The sequence below is a fragment of the Gallinula chloropus genome, assembly GCF_964237585.1.
Source record: "Gallinula chloropus genome assembly, chromosome: 4".
Lineage (NCBI taxonomy): Eukaryota > Metazoa > Chordata > Aves > Gruiformes > Rallidae > Gallinula > Gallinula chloropus.
In genome coordinates this window covers 90,495,879-90,514,417 of record NC_140088.1, presented here as the reverse complement: position 1 = coordinate 90,514,417, position 18,539 = coordinate 90,495,879, and the positions used below count along the sequence as shown (strand labels likewise).

The 18,539-nt window shown below is 43.9% G+C and overlaps 1 protein-coding gene across 1 annotated transcript in view; it reads left to right on the top strand.

The window, feature by feature from the left end:
* Positions 1–14,830, top strand: part of DDX60 (DExD/H-box helicase 60) — a gene marked incomplete at both ends in the record, with an annotated part of 38,995 nt that extends 24,165 nt beyond the window's left edge. Inside the window, 11 exons of the mRNA XM_084263291.1 lie at positions 1,468–1,624; positions 2,251–2,351; positions 3,283–3,483; positions 4,799–4,903; positions 6,755–6,893; positions 7,523–7,644; positions 9,608–9,755; positions 11,814–11,956; positions 12,895–13,046; positions 14,573–14,635; positions 14,728–14,830. Of these exons, the coding sequence (XP_084119417.1) occupies positions 1,468–1,624; positions 2,251–2,351; positions 3,283–3,483; positions 4,799–4,903; positions 6,755–6,893; positions 7,523–7,644; positions 9,608–9,755; positions 11,814–11,956; positions 12,895–13,046; positions 14,573–14,635; positions 14,728–14,830 (1,434 nt within the window). The remainder of the gene's footprint in view (positions 1–1,467; positions 1,625–2,250; positions 2,352–3,282; positions 3,484–4,798; positions 4,904–6,754; positions 6,894–7,522; positions 7,645–9,607; positions 9,756–11,813; positions 11,957–12,894; positions 13,047–14,572; positions 14,636–14,727) is intronic.
* Between the last annotated feature and the right edge of the window lie 3,709 nt (positions 14,831–18,539).

Here is an 18,539-nt window from a genome sequence, read left to right as displayed (position 1 = left end):
TATGGTTTTGGGCTCGTGTGTCTAAAATGAATTTGTGCATGAATACATAAAGCTCAGGTAATGTGTGATGCAGTGTGGCTTCATTGACTTCCTGGAACATACCAAACATTCCCAGTTCAAATTTGATACCAGGTCTGAATCTTAACTTTTATTTTTAAGATGTATGAGCAACTTTGTCACATAAAAAGGCGTTGACTCATTCTTGGGGTAAGAGTCCTGGGATGTGTACCACAATTAATTCATTTCCATGAACTATCAGCAGTGCAGTTCTGTTACTTATTCACATCTCAGCCTCCTGTTTTTTCTGAGTCACCAGCATAGGCTATGTGGTACCTTTGTGTGCTTAGCATCAAATCACTTTTAAACCCTTCATATCTCGTAAAAAGACTAAGTGATAAATTATTTTAGGCTCCAAAAGTTTTCATCTCCACAATGCAAAATTTTCCATGTCTTTCAACATGTTTATGCCCCCTGAGGAAATAAAAGGTGAGAAAAGCACTCACTGTCTTCAGATGTCCATGAGAAATACTAATGTATATATTGATATACAAATAATCATGGAGCAATTTAGGAAAGAGAGATGTATGGCATGGTTTCCAGCAGTAGTGGGTGACTGGGCTTTGATTCAGGAGATCCCCTTTAGTCCAAATTTCCTAAAACATGACTGTGGTTTGTATAGCTGGGTTTGGTTGAGTTTTTTAAACAAAAAAATAACTGTGGTACAGCTCTTAATTGAGAGGAAATGTGCTCAAAATCTTGACTGTAGTATCTTGATAATGCTTTCTGCTTATTGTGGTGTCTTGAAAGGGAGGAAAATTCTGTGACTGCAACCAAACTTTTTAATATTCTCATGATTCCTTACCCTGGGAACTTGGGATCCCAATGGCGTTTTTGGACTGCTGTCAGCCAGCACGGAAGGAACGCTGCCTCCCGTAGTTGCACATGGGTTAAGGCACTGAACAAGTAGCTTGGACACTTAGCTGTAGGGTAAAGTTCAGAAAATACTGAAAAAGCTTAATTCAGGGCTATTTCAGTGTGGGAAGGGGAAGCTTTTAACTATGTAGGGAGATGAGATGGTGGTACCAGGCAGTGATGACAAAAGAGTATTCATTTCACATAGCTATTTAGGAAGCTGTTCTGCATGTGGTACAGGGACATGAGGCCATGCTTTGAGTAGATGTCATGAACATGCAAGCTTACTGTCTGGCTGTGTCTAGCTGCATGGTATGATTGGGGCTGGTGTAATGGCATTTGGTGCAAAGGTGGAAAAAAAAGTAGAAATATAGAAGAATACTTTCTGCTTTGTCATCATAATGACAAGTGATGTACATGACAATTGTATGCTTTGGGCCTCAGGTTTGCTGAAGCTCATAACCAGCTGTGTTATCTCTAGTGCCTGGAATTTCATCAGATAATATTTTTCATTAACAATGCCTGATTGCTGTTAATATTTAACATTATTTGTAGACCTTGAAGAAGATTTTTCATCGACTTAGGTTTGAGCGAAAACGCGCTCTGCAGCAAACAATGGCAATGAGGGGCATTGGGTATCATCACGCCTCCATGTCCATCAAGGAAAGACAAGTGGTGGAGATGCTTTTCAGGATGGGATATATCAAGGTTGGTAAATTTGGATCAGTCCTCTCTTTTAAATTCTAATTTCTCCATGTATTTAAAAAATACAGTGTACCTTTCACAAGGTTAGAATATATTGCATTGACTTTCTCAGGGTCACTTAAAAAATGCTGCCAGGAAGGTTTCCAAACAAGTAAAACAACCCGAACTGATAGAACCAAGTGTTTCTGTCCTTCAGATGAGCATATCGTGGAATCACAGGATTGTAGAATCATTTAGGCTGGAAAAGACCTTTCAGATCATAAAGTCCAACTGGTAACATAGCACTGCCAAATTCACCACTAAACCATGGCCTGAGCACCACATCTACATGTGTTCGAAGTAGAGTTGTAAAATCAGTTGTAATGCTATTGCAATTTGTGTTCCATAAAAGATCTATTGGGATGCAAAAGTTTAATATGCATATATCATAACTGTATGAACTGAGTGAGAAGTGAAATACATGCATGTTTCTAGCTCTGTTAAACTCATCAGGTCTGAGATTAGCTATATGAAAAATGATAGGAGAATTTCTTTTGATGGGAGTTGGTTATTACACTGATATTAGACTCATGTTTAAAAACTGGATTTTGCCATTTCTAATCAACATCCTCATGTCTGATATTTTATAGGTAGTCACAGCTACTTCAACACTTGCTCTAGGAATCAACATGCCGTGTAAATCTGTTGTCTTTGCTGAAGATTCTGTCTTTTTAGATGCCTTAAATTACAGACAGGTATGGAACTAGAACACTGACTTATTACAAGAACAGTACAGAGGTAGCTGTCATCTCACACAAATTCAAAACCAGCTCTTTTACATGAGTGTCTGGGCATGTTCTGAGTTTAAGCTGCTTGTTTTGGTGACAGTAACAAGGAAAAGGGAACTTGCTGACTGGATTAATAGGGAGATTTGAGTTCCTTCCATCTGGGAAGTGGCACTCCACACAGTATAACACAGCAGTGTGGAGATGAGGTTGCAGATGCAGTGAAGCAGAATGACTCTGTGGCACAATCTTATGGGCGGTGAGACAACCTCACCTCTTCATTAGCTCCCTTCATTAGCTGCTTGTCAAACCTGAAGTACTGCCAGCTTGCCCCTGGCTCAGGCGGCCATCTAGGCTGGAGACAGCTGATGGCATCAACTGGCAGGTAGCTCTCAGACTCAAAGCCACTGGATCTCCTCCGTAGATGTGCATCTCCCTTTTGCTGCACATAAATGACAGCTTCTCTCCGTCCCTCATTCATACTCTCTGCTCTTCATTCATACTAAGACTGCCTCTGCCTCAAATCTACCCAGAAATAATTCAGAGCTAAATGGATCTTGAAAACAAAGCTGGTGGACAGGTATAAGTGAAGTTAAAACTTACCTGGAAGAAATATAAATGTTAAAGGGGCATGTGAGAGAGTGTAAGTATCCTGGCCAGCGTTTAGGGCTTTTATTGGATTTGGGAGTTCATATTAAAAAAAGTAAATAAACCCACCATAGTTTTAAACGAGCTGTATTTGAGGTGCAACACTTTGCACGTGTCATTTTAACAGTTCTGCAAAAATTCTTTATTAATACCACATAGATGGCACCAGTAACATACAACTTAGGGGTTTTTTATTTTAAAATTAATTTCTTTGTTGTTGTCATAATATAATTATTAAATAATTTATTCTTAGATGTCAGGACGTGCTGGGAGGCGGGGGCGAGATTTGATTGGAAACGTTTTCTTCTATGATATCCCACTGCCAAAAGTTGAGAGACTTATGAAATCCAACGTGCCTCAGCTGAAAGGCCAGTTCCCTCTGACTGTTTCCTTAATATTGAGACTCATGCTGTTGACAGCAAAGGCTGATGATGAAGCAGATGCCAGAGCAAAGGTTTGATATTTTTTCTTAATATCAGTCTAATTAAATTAGAATGTGTTCTGAACATGAGCTGAAAATGGAGCTCTTCAGAAGTAAGCACTCTGCCTCCAAATGAATTTCAAACTCCACTGTACTGCTTCTAATACCAGTGCCATCTTCCCCACAGGACTGTTCTGCCCCTTTTCATGTGTTTATTCCTTCCAATACATCTCAATCATAAAGGTTGGAGAAGATCTCAAGCTCATCTAGTCCAACTGTCCCCCTGCCACCCATATGACTCACTAAGCCTCATCCCCAAGCACCTCATCCAACTTCTCCTTGAACACCCTGAGGGATGGTGACTCCCCCACCTCCCTGGGCAACCCCTTCCAATGCCCAACCGCTCTTTGGGAGAAGAAATGTCTCCTCATTTCTGACTTGACCCTCCCCTTGCACAGCTCACAGCCATTCCCTCTCATCCTGTCACTGGGTATATCAGAGAAGGGGCTGAGCCCCAGCTCCCCACAGCCTCCTCTCAGGGACCTGGAGAGAGCAAGGAGGTCTCCCAAAAATACCATCAGAAAGAATGTTACTATCAGGAAAGTATTTTTACTGATTCTCTTCTATTCTCACTGACTTGGAGAATCAGGAGTCTCCAATATTTAAAATTTCAGCTTTATTTGAGGAAAAGATATGAACAGACACTTTCATAGGGATCTGCTATCACAGGTGAAACTATGAGAAAATTCTACATATTACTCATTTAAATCCCCATAGTAACTCTCTTGATACGAAGAACTCTTATTCTTGCCATTTAATGCAGTCACTTAAGTAAACAACCTGTGTTGATGATTATAAATTGGTCAGATATTATTAATTATTGTCGTTATTAAGAAACTGCCTTGTAATTATGAAGAAACTCTGACCCTCAGATAAGCACATCCACTTCAGCATCTAGAAATGCATTTTCAAGGACTCGCTGGAGGAATTCAGATGCAAGGAATTGGTAGACTTCTGTGTTCAATAGTAAAATGGCATTAAAGTGTAAGGAATAATGCAAAACTTCCTGCTTTTAGTTGAATGATGTTTAAATCCTTGTCTTCTAGATCCCTCTATGAATTTCATGTAATTAACTTTGCAAACATCAGCAATCCGGAGGATGGAGTTTTTCACAGCGTTTCCAGGAGTTTGGTGTTCAGCTGAAACTAAAACACAACATAAATCCCCATCCAGCGTTTTTACCCTGAAAATGAGTTGATGAAAAACGTGTAAAAGCTGGATATTGTTACAAGATCAGCATTCCCTTGGATTCCTAATGTCTGTCTCTTCCTTCTGTCTGTTTGTCCAGGCATTGTCGGTGCTGCAGCACTCACTGATGTCTTTCAGGAAAGAAAGGAATGCTGAAATATTAAAAATTTATTTTATGTTTTCCTTGCAATTTCTTATCAAAGAGGTAGGTTTTTAACTTTTCCTTGTAAGTGGTGGTAGTTAAATCTCCAGGTTCTCATTTGCTTGTGTTAGCATGCTTATGTGTAAAGAACCATGTGTGTTATATTCCACAGTAACAGGCGACTTCTTTCTGTTAGAAATCTAAGGAAACAGGTAAAATCAGAATGCTTTAAGTCTGAGGTTAACTCTGATCTATTTATATTATGGCATAAATTCATTAGGGAAAATCTTTATAGTGTAGAATCACAGAACAATAGAATGTATTGGGTTGGGAGGGACTTTTAGAGGCCATCTAGTCCCACCCCTACAGTGAGCAGGGACACCTTCACTAGAGCAGGTTGCTCAGAGCCCCAGCAAGCCTGACCTTGGATGTCTCCAGGGATGGGGCCTCCACCATCTCTCTGGGCACCCTGGGCCAGTGACCCACCACCCTCAGAGTGAAGAACTTTTTCCTGACACCCAACCTAGATCTCCCCTTTTCCAGTTTAAACCCATCACCCCTCATCCTATCGCTCCATGCCCTTGGGAACAGTTCTTCCCCAGCTTTCCTACAGGCCCCTTTCAGGGACTGGAAGGGGCTATAAGCTCCCCCCAGAGCCTTCTCTCCAGGCTAAACCACCCCAACTCTGTCTATCTGAATACAAGTTAATTAAGGAGTAAGAGTAGTGTGTTTATGCTGCATACGAAAATGCCCACATGTGAAATGATGGGGCTTTAAAACATGCTGTGTGTCATACAAGTTCTGAACCACTAGCAGAAATTATATCTCTAAGAAAAGTTTAGGAAGTGGGTCTTGGAGAAGACTGAAAATTAGTGGTGTGTGTCTCCATAGTAATTGCATCAATTTGACAGGTACCCTCTTGGTGTTTCTATGCATTGGGGTATTTCTGTGCATAGAGAACTGTTTTGGCTTATGGCCCAGAGCCACGGGCAGTATGAGGCACCAGTAGTGTGATTCCATTAACAAGTCACCCCTGCCCAGGTTTCCCCATCCTGTTCCCAGGGGAGCACTAACCTCTGCTGCTGCCTCCTCTGCTGGGTGTCCTACACATGTGAGACCACAAGTCCCATACTCCCCTTGAAGAGAAGTTTGTACATATATATGTAAAGAGTAACCATATAATGACAATTCTCTGGATACTCCACTTACAGGGCATGATGCAGTGATTGCTGATAGGAGATGTGGCCTAGAACTTGGAGCCTTTAATGGAGCTTATTCCAGGAGTTTGTCCTGTTATCTTCTGAAACTAGTGACAGGACAGGGGCAATGGCTTCAGGCTGGCAGAGGGCAGGGTTGAGTTAGATGTTAGGAAGGAATTCTTCCCTCTGAGAGTGGGGAGGCCCTGACACAGGGTACCCAGAGAGGCTGTGGGAGCCCCTGGATCCCTGGCAGGGTTCAAGGCCGGGTTGGATGGGGCTTTGGGCACCCTGGGCTGGTGAGGGTGTCCCTGCCCATGGCAAGGGGTTGGAACTAGGTGATCCTTGAGGTCCTCTCCAACCCAAACCAGTCTGTGATTCTAACACCCAAACATCTTGCAGCAGCATGTTTGACAGATCACTGGTTGCTCTGTTTTTATTCCATCTGACACTTGAGTTAATAGGTTTCTTTTCATAAAAGAAGTTAAGATCTATGCTTTGAACAGGGAGCTAGAGATCTCCCATGGAATTCCTCAAATATTTGGTGATGTGTTTTTCAGTGAGGACAATTTTTTTCCCTTTCAGTGGCAATGGAATGGTCCCAATCAGTACCTGTTCATGAAGTTGAATGTCTGCTCTGAATGCCAGCACTCTGGCTCTGTGTCAGATACAAGTTCATTTTTCACAACTCTGCTTTTTTTTTTTTGCTTTTAAATAGTGCTACTTGGACCAGAAAGGGCACCCCAGAGGATTTGCTGGGCTTGTCTCACACTTGTACTATTACGAACCTTCAAATTTTGTTCTGGTGAGCTTCCTTAGGAAAGGCTTATTCCACAAACTCTGCCGCCCAATTAAAGGTAAGCAAGGCTCCATGCACTGCAACTGCTGCCTGTGACAGGCTCTGCAACCCCAGCAGGAAACTTTCTGGATGTCTTCCTGCTGCTGCCACCTTTTGCTCACCTTCCTCCTCACACCCCTGCCTCTGCCCCCACCCGCATTGCTATTTCTGCCTGAGACAGCCAGGGCACGCTGTGGCAGCGCTAGTGCCACAAACCTGAGTTGGCTGTCTGGCAGGCATTCTCACGAGGTCAGAAAGCTTGCTGCACGTGGAAAAACCAATAATTCGAACTCCAGAGCAAGGTCTGAGTGCCATGCAGCACATAAGATGGATGGCCACTCTGAATAGCAACAAGTTTAAAAAATTAAGTGCTGTAAATGTCTTGTTATGTGAGTGTGCTGTCATCTGCTGCAGAATGGGAACATACAGGAACACAGCATTATTTTATCTGTGACAGTTGCTTCATTACCAGAGAGATTTGGATGTAAAGAGTTGATCTTTATCCAACAGTTTTCCATAATCTCTGTGATGACAGTGGAAGCAGGGAAGGAAACTCCTGGAGAGTAGTTAATTTTAAGTAAAAATAATCTTCTCTTTCTTTCTTTAATTGCACTTTATTTAACCCAAGTACTTTCTCTTCTGACACAGGCTCAACTAATTTTTCAGAAGATGTCCTGGAAAAGCTAGTGCTTGTTCTAGCCAACCTGTTTGGGAGAAAATACCTTCCAGCCTGCTCAACAAAATATAAAAACACATTTTGCCAGTCAAAGGTAGAGAAAACTTCACTGTAATTCATGTTGTGTACCACCTCTGAGCTGCTTTTCTTTGGCCAGTTAGACTGGTGTCATTGGGACGGTACAGTGGTCTGGTGGGCCAGGAGGTGGCTACCCACCCAGCTGCTCTTTTGCTCCTCCATCTCAGCAGGATAGGGGAGAAAAACAGGATGGAAACAAATGCTCACAGGGCAAGACAAGAACAGGGAGACTGTTTATTAGGTATCATCACAGGCAAAACAGCCTCAACTTGTGGAAAATGCATTTGTTGCCAATTAAAATGGATTTTGTTAGTGAGAAACAAAAAGAAGTTCACTGCCACCTTCTGTCCTTGGCTTCTCTGTTGCTCCTGACCTCTTTACCTCTTCCCCCCCTGCCCCAAGCAGTGCAGGTATGATGAAAAATGAGTTGTAGTCAATGTATTCCCAGCTTGCTCTGCCACTGCTCCCTCCTCATCCTTGCATCAGTGAGTCCTCTCCATGGGCTGCAGTCCTTCAGGATACATCTGCTCTGGTGTGGGCTCGCCATAGGCTGAGCTCTTTCAGAAAACATCCAGCTGCTTTGGTGTGGGATGTCCTTCACAGGCTCCAGTGTGGACATCTGCTCCAGCATGGCCATCTCCACTGGGAGGGCTACAGGGAAACCTCTGCTCCACAGTGATCTCTTCTCTAGACTGTGGGGGAATCTCAGCTCTACCACGTGGAGCACCCTCCCCCATCCTCCTCTGATCTTTGCATTACTGCTGCTGATTCTCACTCTCTGTGTGGTATTTTGGACCTTTCTTAAGTCTTCAGAGAGGTGCTGAACCTGAGGGCTCAGCTCTGTCCCATGGTGGGGCCAGTGGAGCTGGCCATGTCTGTCACAGGACAGCCCTTGGCCTCTTCTCACAGCAGCCCACTCTGAACCACACACCCTCTCCCAAGCTCCCCCTCCCACCAACACTACCTCACCTACCTCACCTACACACAAGTACTAGAATAACAACAGAAGTCCTTCCTGGGTGAAAATACTGAAGCCTTGATTTAACAGCAGCAGCAGCACTGGAGTGTCAGGGTAAATGAGTCCTGGATTGCTCAGGTATGTTTCGGCAGGGACAGATGGTAACACAGTTACTGTGTAGGTGTATATGAGCCACGCAGCATCTCTTCATACACAACTGGGGCATCTCTTCCCCAAATGGCAGTTTACTTTTGTCTCCTTACTCTGCTAGGATTCTGTCTCAGTCTAAGGAGCTGTAGCTTTTACCAACACGTACCAGTGACCCATGGGGACACCAGCATGCTCTGTGGTATGTGATGCTGTGGGCTTAGGGCTTTTTCCACAAGTAGGATGATGCTTGCCCTGCTAACATTAACATTAGCTGTGCAGTGTAACCCACCCTGTGTGCAGGCAGAAGGAGAAACATTCATCATGTGCTCCTCTTGGCTCTGCTATGCCAAGCCTTAAAATTCTGGAGCACACAGGTATGCCTGGAACAACAAAGAAATCTTGTTCAGATGAAGATGTGGCTGGTTCCCAGCAAGCATTCCAAGGGGAAAAATGTAATTTATTTCTGAAAAGGGGCTAGTCATGCAGGGAGGATTCCAGGCCTGCCATGGCTAATGTGGTGCTGGTAGGGACCTGCTGAACACCAAGATACAGGAAACACCATCTGGGAAAGGCAGCCCTTCAAAAGCCCCTTTTTAGCTGACTGAAATGTCCTTAATAGCACTGCTTGCCAAGTATTTTGTAAGTAAAAATCCAGGAGTTTTATACTTATTTCCCCTGCCTTTTCCTGCTTGAAATTTGTGTTCACTTTTAAGATCTGTTGGTTGTAGATGGCCAGGCAGTCTGATGGGTTTGGTCAAGTTTGGAGCTGTTTTCTTTCCTTCTGTCTACTAGCAGGCTATGTGTGTACCAATGCTTCACGTACATGCCAGTCTACAACTATCCCTCTTGAAAAATCTACCTGTTATTTCAGGTCTTTCTGGAAGATCTGCCAAAAGACTTTGCAGATGCTGTAAGAGAGTACAACACCACAGTGAAGGAGAACTTTGCTCACTTCCTTCTGTCAACTGCCAAGCTGGCAGATATGGAACAGGAATACAGGCTTCCACTGTCAAAGACAGGTAGGGAGTGAAAAATTAATGCATATTTGTAATTTGTGAAATTGATTTTATTGGGAACCTTGGCTTAATTCTGATTTGGTAAAGAAACAATTGTGACTTAAGCCATGCAAGCAGAGACATGTTGGCTTTTGTTTTACAAGCACTGTAGGTTATACTGTATATGGTAGATATCTTGTACAGGAAAAGGATGGCTTTAGTTGCTATTCTTTTATTATCTTGTAGAGGAAATAAAAATCAAAGGGAATATTTTATAAAAGGAATATATATTAAGTGTAACTATTGAATAAAAGCATTTTTAATCTAACCATCAATCCATTTATGGATCTTCAGATGTCTGTGCTACTTGAGTTGCCCTCAGTCTTATAAAGGTTAGATTTTTCAACATCTTAACAGCCTTAAAAGTGAAGTGACAGAAGAACACTGTACCATTTATTAATCTACCAAGCTACTTCTGCCAAGGAGTGATGTCCAGTGACCAAAGCAGCACGAAAAGGCATGACTATAAAACTTCCAATCAGTATGGATTGCTGTTGGGTGAAAAATATTTCACTGCTACATAATTTCATGTTACCTCCTGGAAGAGAGATACAAAAGCAACATAATATATTCTGTTCCTCTAAAACTGACACACTTCAAAACCACTATTTTTTGGGTAAGGAAGCCCTGTAGTTAGAGCAGACAACTGTATTTATTCATTCAGCCTCCTTCCTACGCTGGTACAGGGGCTTCTGTTGTCTCTGCAAAGCAAGTTGAACAATACCTGTGGCTGGAGATGGTGAACAACCACTTGCATGTCTGGTACAGAGCCCTGAAACATGCTGGGTAGTGGGGTAACATTAGCAATACTTGATGAAATCATGGTTTTCTCACATTCAATTTAAGATTGCTTATTCCAACTATGGAGGGGCCTCACACCTGGATACGGTACCTGAAAAACATAGGCCAGGCAGAGCTGTAAATCCCAGGATGCTGGGGTTCCACATTAGAAGAGCAATGCAGGAACTGCTTTACATTTTCAGGATATACATCCCTTTCTATGTATATCAGTGTTGCTAATACTTCTACCCAGCATGGGAGCTGTGGGCATTGAATTTCCTACTCTCTGTGAATGGGAAAGCTGTTTCTTTAAACAGGAGCTGTAACATGGTTGCACTCACCCATTTTGCTGAAGCTCACTTGGAAAGAAATGCTTTCCAATAGACTTACAGAAAAAGAAATGTGAGATCAGTTCACCTCCATTTCCAGAGGTGGGAGAGACTTTTGGACTTGCTGTAACTTGGGGCAAAACTGCAAAAACAAAACGTGGGTCAGGCTGCTGAGCTCTTTTTCCAAATGCCACAACTTTGAACTACAACAGACTTAGCAGAACACAGAGCAGGAAAGGCTGCAGCCTAAGGATAATTGGGAAAGAGAGAAAGAGAAACTTTCTATCTAGAAAAGCAAAATCCAAAGTTCAAATGACTTTGGGACTACACAGGTACAGAGGGTGAATGAAGTGACATAAGCCTACTGAAATGCTGTGGTGAGGTAAGAGCAGGAATGCGTCCTCTGCTGGTGACAGCTCTCACACTTAAGCCCCAGCAATGGCCTTTAGGTAGCAGAGTCACTCTTCAGAGCCCCACATCTCCAGAAGAAGATTGCCTGGGAGTCCAGGGGCTAGGAACAAAACCAACAGATGTTAAGCTACCAAGAACTGTGACTACAGGTTGAAACCCCTAGGTTTTCTTCAGCAGTGGACAGAGTAAAAGGTGGAGGTAAAATACGACTTACAGTAGTAACAGTGCCTTTGGTTTTGGGACAACACTGTGCTAGCAATTGTGGCTACCAATGAGTCAAGGAGAAACGTTAAAGTGGGGCTGTGGGGGTATAATGATTCTCCCCACTAGAAAGCTTTTGGAAACACTGGGCTCGGTTGCATAAAGGTTCTATGAACAATAGACACAAACACATATCAAGGATTTATGTTTAGCTTAACTCCTCTTCCTATTGCTGCCTGCTGAGCTGCAAAGGGAGCTGGGACCCACTCAGCTTACCTTGTACCCAAACCTTCTTCCCCAGACTTCACACCCAAGAGCTGGCACGGCTCCCAGCTAGCATCCCATTTCATAGACACCACCAAGCGCGTGTCTGCCATCTCGCCTTTCGCCTGCTTAGCTGGAGTGGTTGACAACAGTCTGTTTCATGGGGAGATCATTAATAAAGTAAGTGTTTGATTTTTTTTTTTTGGGGGGGGGGGGGGTGTAGGATTTTATTACAGTTCAGTAATTTTTTTTATTTTATTACAATCTTCTTGTTTCTCTGTAAATTGACAGCTCTGAGGCTCAAATAACCCAATCATCAGCTCTGAATAGCACCCTTTGCCACAGCACAAGAATCAGAATGGATGCAGGAATAGATTATCTGTAAGAAGTTTGCTTTCTTGCGAGGCCTCTGGTCCTGCTGACTCAGAGACAAGTAAATTAAGATTTCAGACACAAACCCCATGCCCCAGTTTTTCTCCACACTGGGAGTTTCATTTTGGGTTTGATTTTCCCCCAAATCAATCATACAGCCTCCAGGATCCTAGCAAAAGGATGCATGATGGCACTGATCATTTCTTCTCAGCTAGGACTTCAGCGATGATGCTACACAGCGTGTGAATTAGTGTAACTGTGATATACATTGACACACTTACTCTCAGTTTGCACTTTCCTGCCATCTTTTACATTGGCTCTGTGGCATCTGTGATTTATCCACAACCCTGTAACAGAAAACAATCCTACAACTAGTGATGTGAAATTCACCTTCACGCCTACAGTGCTCCATGCTTAGGGTTGTTAATACATTCAGAGCATCACCGAGAGTCTGAACACACAATCTATGTACATGGAAGGATCCTTGTCTAAAGCCCAAGAGAAATCAAGCTTTAAAGTACTCAGGATGGCCCCGAGCTGCACTGGCAGGCACCTGGTGAACAAACTCTCCTCTGTGTCTCTAACGTCCATGGATTTGGGCAGGTCTTGGGAGTGGCCCAGGATTAGAAGCGAGAAACATTCCAGCTGTGGGGATAAAAGCGCAGGTTTGACCAAACAGACACGTAAACAAAACCACACTAGTTACTCAGCAGATACTTCCTGGTGGTGGTTGTCTTTTCTTTCAGGCTGTCTTCCGTTCCTTGGGAGTTAACATCACCAACTGCCCCCTTCTTTATTTGAACAAGTACGATAACCAAGGCAGGAGGCAGCCGCTCAACGCGTACGCGCTGGACTTCTATAAGCACGGCTGTCTGACTGCACTGACAACCGACAACTGGTACGTACGGTCTAACCACAGCCCTGTTTACAACGAGGTACATTAGGACATCTTTTTAAAGCCCACATTTTAGGGATGGAATAGTTGTTAAATAGGATTAGACCGAGTATTTTAATGAGGGTCAAACACGGAGCACAAGTATTAATTGGGCATTGAAAATGGCACTGTAAATGGGAAGTCTTGACTTCAGCAGCACAGGTTATCATGTGTGACAGTGTGATCTCAAACGCTCTCCTTGCATGCTGCATGCAAACGATCACCTCTTTCCTGGTGCAGGAAGACCTGTCACCTCAGAAACCTGACTTTTACAGCAGCAAAGCAAAATTTGCCAGCAATTCAGTATTTGTGTCAGCATTGCTTCCATACTTCCTCTTTTCCTCAACTTTTATAAGCGCCTAGCAACCTGTCCTGGTAATTTAGTGACACTAGAATGTCTCTTTAAAAAAAACAAACAAAACCACCCATTGAAACCTGTGCCCAAGCTGCCATACCACATCACACTTTCATGTTTGAGAGAGGAAAGTCACACGTACCATGGGCTCCTGCATCACTTTCAGTCTGGCTTTTCCAGGGCTGGAGCTTTAATCTTATCTTTTGTGCTCTCTTGCCTGCTGCTTTCACCACTGTTCATCAGTTCCTCCTTTGAGCTGTTTCTGTGCTTATTTTTTGACCAAGTCCTTGAAATCCCTCATCCCTCACATTAGGGACTTGCCTCATCTTTTTGATTGGGAAAACAACTGAAAAAAAAACCAACCCAAACAACCCAAAACCTTCTGAAGACCTTTGACAGACCCCCAAATAACCTGAGCAGTACCCCACTCCACTCCCTCAGGGGGCTGTGGGGCGCACAGGGTGGTACCTACATTTCTGTCAGCTCTTCCGGGAAGATTCTCGTCGGAACAATTAGATGACACAGTCCATGCACCATTAACGGTCACACCAGCAGAGTCTGGCACGAGCTCCACACCACCAAGAGCTGAGTAAACTCTCTCTCTGACTTTAACATGTTCCTGGGTTCTATCAAGCTGGTCTAGTGGAAGATGTCCCTGCCCACGGCAGGTCCCTTCCAGCCCCAAACTGGCTGTAACTATATTCCTTTCCACACAAAACTGATGGTAATTTGTTACAAACATGGTATTTGTCATTACTAGGAGTGGAGTTTAGTTCTTTTTGCAAAACATAGGGTGCTCTTCACCTGCAGGAAGCTCATGGGGTGTCCTGCTCAGTGCTGCGGGGAGTGTGACAGGTCCAGCAGAAACCGCATTCCCAAAACCCCCACCAGTAACTTGCCTTTCCGAGTACCGCTGGCGAGGCTGCCACAGTCAGCATCACTATAGAAACATGTGCCTCGCCAGCATTGTTATTTCACTCTTAGGGTTACTCCACAGCTCTTCCCACTGAGCTAACAGCGTTTGAGGCCAGGAACCCTGCTCCCCATGTCCTTACCCAACCCGGGTGCCAGGGGGCACTAAAGGCAAAGCAGAGCCTTACAGTGCCCAGCTACTTGGATTTTTTTCTTTCTTTAGGTTAAACGAAGGCGATGCTTACTACTCACTCAAGGACTTCTCACTCCTTATCAAGTCTATTGGGTATGATAAAACTTGTGCTTTTTAATATAGGATACATTATTTTGTCTTTAAAACAACTTGAAATGAAACATTTTGGGTTTTTCTTTAAACAGAACATCGCTGAGTGAACTGTGTGATGATCCAAACGATCACGTTCTGCTGGCGTTTCAGCAGCTGGGTGAAATCTATGAGAAGAAACTGAATTCTGTCAGATGAAGGGAGCAGGGAAGAGGAGCAGCACTATGTAAATAGAATCATAGACTCATGGGGTTGGAAGGGACCTTCAGAAATCATCGGGTCCAACCCCCTGCCAAAGCAGGGTCCCTAGCTCATGTTGCACAGGTTGATATCCAGATGGGTCTTGAATATCTCCTGAGAAGGAGACTCCACACCCCTTGGGCAGCCTGTCCCAGGGCTCCCTCACCCTCACTGGGAAGAAATTCTTCCCCAGATTGGTGGGGAACTCCCTGTGCTCCAACTTGAGCCCATCGCCCCTTGTCCTGTCCCCACAGACACTGAGAAGAGGCTGCCCATGTCCCCCTGTGTCCCATAGTTAAGATATTCATAAACAATAAGGTCCCCCCTTAGTCGTCTTCTCTCCAGGCTGAACAGCCCCAGCTCACTCAGCCTTTCCTCACAGGGGAGATGCTCCAGGCCCTTCAGCATCTCCGTAGCCTCCTCTGGACTCTCTCCAGGAGATCCCTGTCTGTTTTATCCCAGGGAGCCCAGCACTGGACACAACACTCCAGGTGGGGCCTGAGCAGGGCAGAGCAGAGGGGGAGGATCCCCTCCTGTGACCTGCTGGCCACACTCCTCCTGATGCCCCCCAGGATCCCATTGGCTCTCTCAGCCCCCAGGGCACCCTGCTGGCTCACGGCCAACCTGTCACCCACCAGGACCCCCAGGTCCTATATAAATACCGCACGGATCAGCTGCCTTGTCAGTTAGGAAGGGCCTAGACCTGAGTCATCAGATGTGCTTCATAATACAGCTTTAGTAATATCCAATATTAGTAACACAAAACTTACTTAATCTTTGCTCATGGACATTTCAGTAGCTCCATTGTCAACTAAATAATTGTTTCCAGTAGATTCCAAACCCAGGTTGTTGCACCCCTCTTCCCCCTGCACTTCTGAGGCAGGGATACCCACGTCAGGACAGCTCTCAGAAATGCCCTCACCAAATGGCACAGCTCTGGCAGCTGGTGGGATCAGCCTCCCCTTCCAGCCCCTTTGTGAAGGATGCTCAGAAATCACTTTGGTAATTATAATTAAATGTATTGTTCTGATTATCTTCCACTGCTTTAAGCTATGACATACTACCTTCAGGAACCCTTATAGATGCTTTTAAACTGGTCTGCAATTTTACTTTACAAGATTTTGAGTATAAAGAAGATTTTACATTATTACAGTGAAATCTGATTAATAAAATACTTCAACCGTACGTAGAATTGCTTCATTTGTCACCTCTTGCATCCTTAGGAGTCAGAAGGTCCAGGACACCGCTAGCACACACATCACTAAGTTCTTTACAATACAAATTTAGTTTACTTTTTTCTTTCCTGGAAAGAGCAAAGTTTATTGAAAATTCCTCAGTTTAGCACTAAATATTAGTCTATTTGTCTGAAAAATATAGATACACACAGCACAACACTCAGGTAACCTAAGGCAATGATGCCCCATCCCTGGAGGTGTTCAAGGCCAGGTTGGATGGAGCTCTGGGCAACCTTGTGTAGATCCAGGCCTGGAGGTTGGTGGACCTTGGGGTCCCTCCCAAACCAGACCAGTCTGTGATTCTATGAATGAGGCTGTGATGACAACAGTCCTCATGCCCACGTATGGCTTTAGAGTGATGACCAAGATGGTGATGCTACTCTCCATGGGTAACGAGCAAAACACGCAGCAAGGACAAATCCAAATCCCATTTCCTCCCATCAGCTCTGGTGCTCATCTTTCTCTTGTAAATAAAACATCCTGCTTGCTGCTCCTCTCCCCTGTAAAACCTTAACACTGAGCTATGAAGCCCTTTGACAGCAGCCTGCAATGCCCAAAAAGCTGTCCTAGGCCTGTACTGAACTCACCCCCACCAATTCTTGCTTGGAGTGTACCATTTTACAATGATGCCTGTTTAATGAAAGAAGTATCTGCTTTGAAGTTTAACTTTATCAAGCTGTCATGAAACACTACAAGGAATGAAGATCGGTCAAAAAGAAGCAATTTTAAGGACCTCCGCAGGGTTTCTGAGCAGCCCTAACTCACTAGGAAGGGTTTGTGTCACTCTAGCAGAAAACATTTTTCACAGCCTTCTGGCAAGAGACTGTACAGATGCCTTCTCTCTCTAAAATGGTCTCATTTCATCTTCATTATAGTGAGATCGACCTCAATCTATGACACACTCAGCTGTTACATCACGCTTGGCCTTTGCCTTCCAGAAATTCCACTCAACACCTTTCAAACACACCAGGAGAGCAAAAAATGCCTAGACAGAAAAGCAGAACCAGTAGCAGAAAACCAGAATACAGTAAAGCAGAACTCTCACCACCTTCCTTACTATAATGCAGGTGCAAAGGGAAGATTAGGAAGCTTTGTAAATCCTAGAGACTGTTTTTCAGCAGATTAAAGAGAGGAATGCATTACCACAGAAAAACAGAGGCCAAGAATTTAACAGAAATCAAATTAAAATTAGGTCAACACTTCCTGAACCAAGAATAACAGTATTGTCTCACAGTAAGTGGATTGGTGAAGCCTCATAGAGATTTAACTGGGGTATTTCTCCTATGAAGTTAAAGATATTTTGGAAATTTTAAAAAAGTAAAAAAAAAAAAAAAAAGGCTAGAGTTGTGTCTCCAGTTGCCAGTGAACGATTTGAAAGGGGTATGAAGCATTCTGATCTAATACTTGCTTGCTGACATATGTTATCTAATGCAGGATTACTTTAAAATCTGGCAGCAGCTTTTCCTGGAGTGAAAGCTAAATGAAACAGAACTTTAATCTGAAACTGTGCAAGAATGCACAATTCTCTCTGATACAACAAAAGAGTTAATAAATTGAAAAAGGTGGTTGGTCTTAACCCTCCCTTTGCATCATACCTCTCAAACAGCCTCCAATGAGCTCTAGCCTGTGAACACTTACTTCCAGTGAGAAGTGCTTTTTCCCTTCTTTTGAAAGGATGAGAAGTGCTTTTTCCCCTTCTTTTGAAAGGATGAGAAGTGCTTTGAAATGAGATGGTGTTGTAAAAGCTAGATTCCCCCACTGCTTCCATCAAAACAGCAAGTTAATATCTGCCCACCCAGTCCTGCACCTGCTGCCCAGAGGGACTGAAAATCGTGCCGGTTACTTTTCACGAGGGTGACGTTTCGGAAGCAGAGCTGACACCTTCCTGCAGCGTGTAACAAGAACACTGAGGTGGATTTTTCAGTTTGAAACACTTAAGAGAAATTACTGAATGTATACTAGATGTTGCACCTTCAATATACCTTACAAACACCACCAAAAAAGGAAACAGCCAAAGTGAGATACAAGGTTTTTGGTTATGCCCTTCACTGGCCCCAGCTTTCCCTGGGGCTCTGCTTCCCTCCCTGCCTAGGAGGTGAAGGGTGTTGTCCCAACTCTCCTTGTGGCTTTAACCCAAGTGCAAGTGCTGCTATACCCAAACACCAAGATCCTTCTTCCCCCTGCTTCCCAGGACACCAGAGTCCCCCACCACCCACACCTACCCCAGTGGCACTTCACAGACAGTCTGCGTTCTTAAAAATACAGCACATGTGGCCAACCATCAGCCTTTCTAACCAGACACCTCAGGTTTGGTTGTTTCTTCAGTCATTTTCACAGTAGAAACGAACTGTAGTACTCTGTTCTGCGATACACCTCACCCAGCAAGCAGCAGGGAGAGCGCCAGCAGTAAATATCACAGCGACCCCCATGAT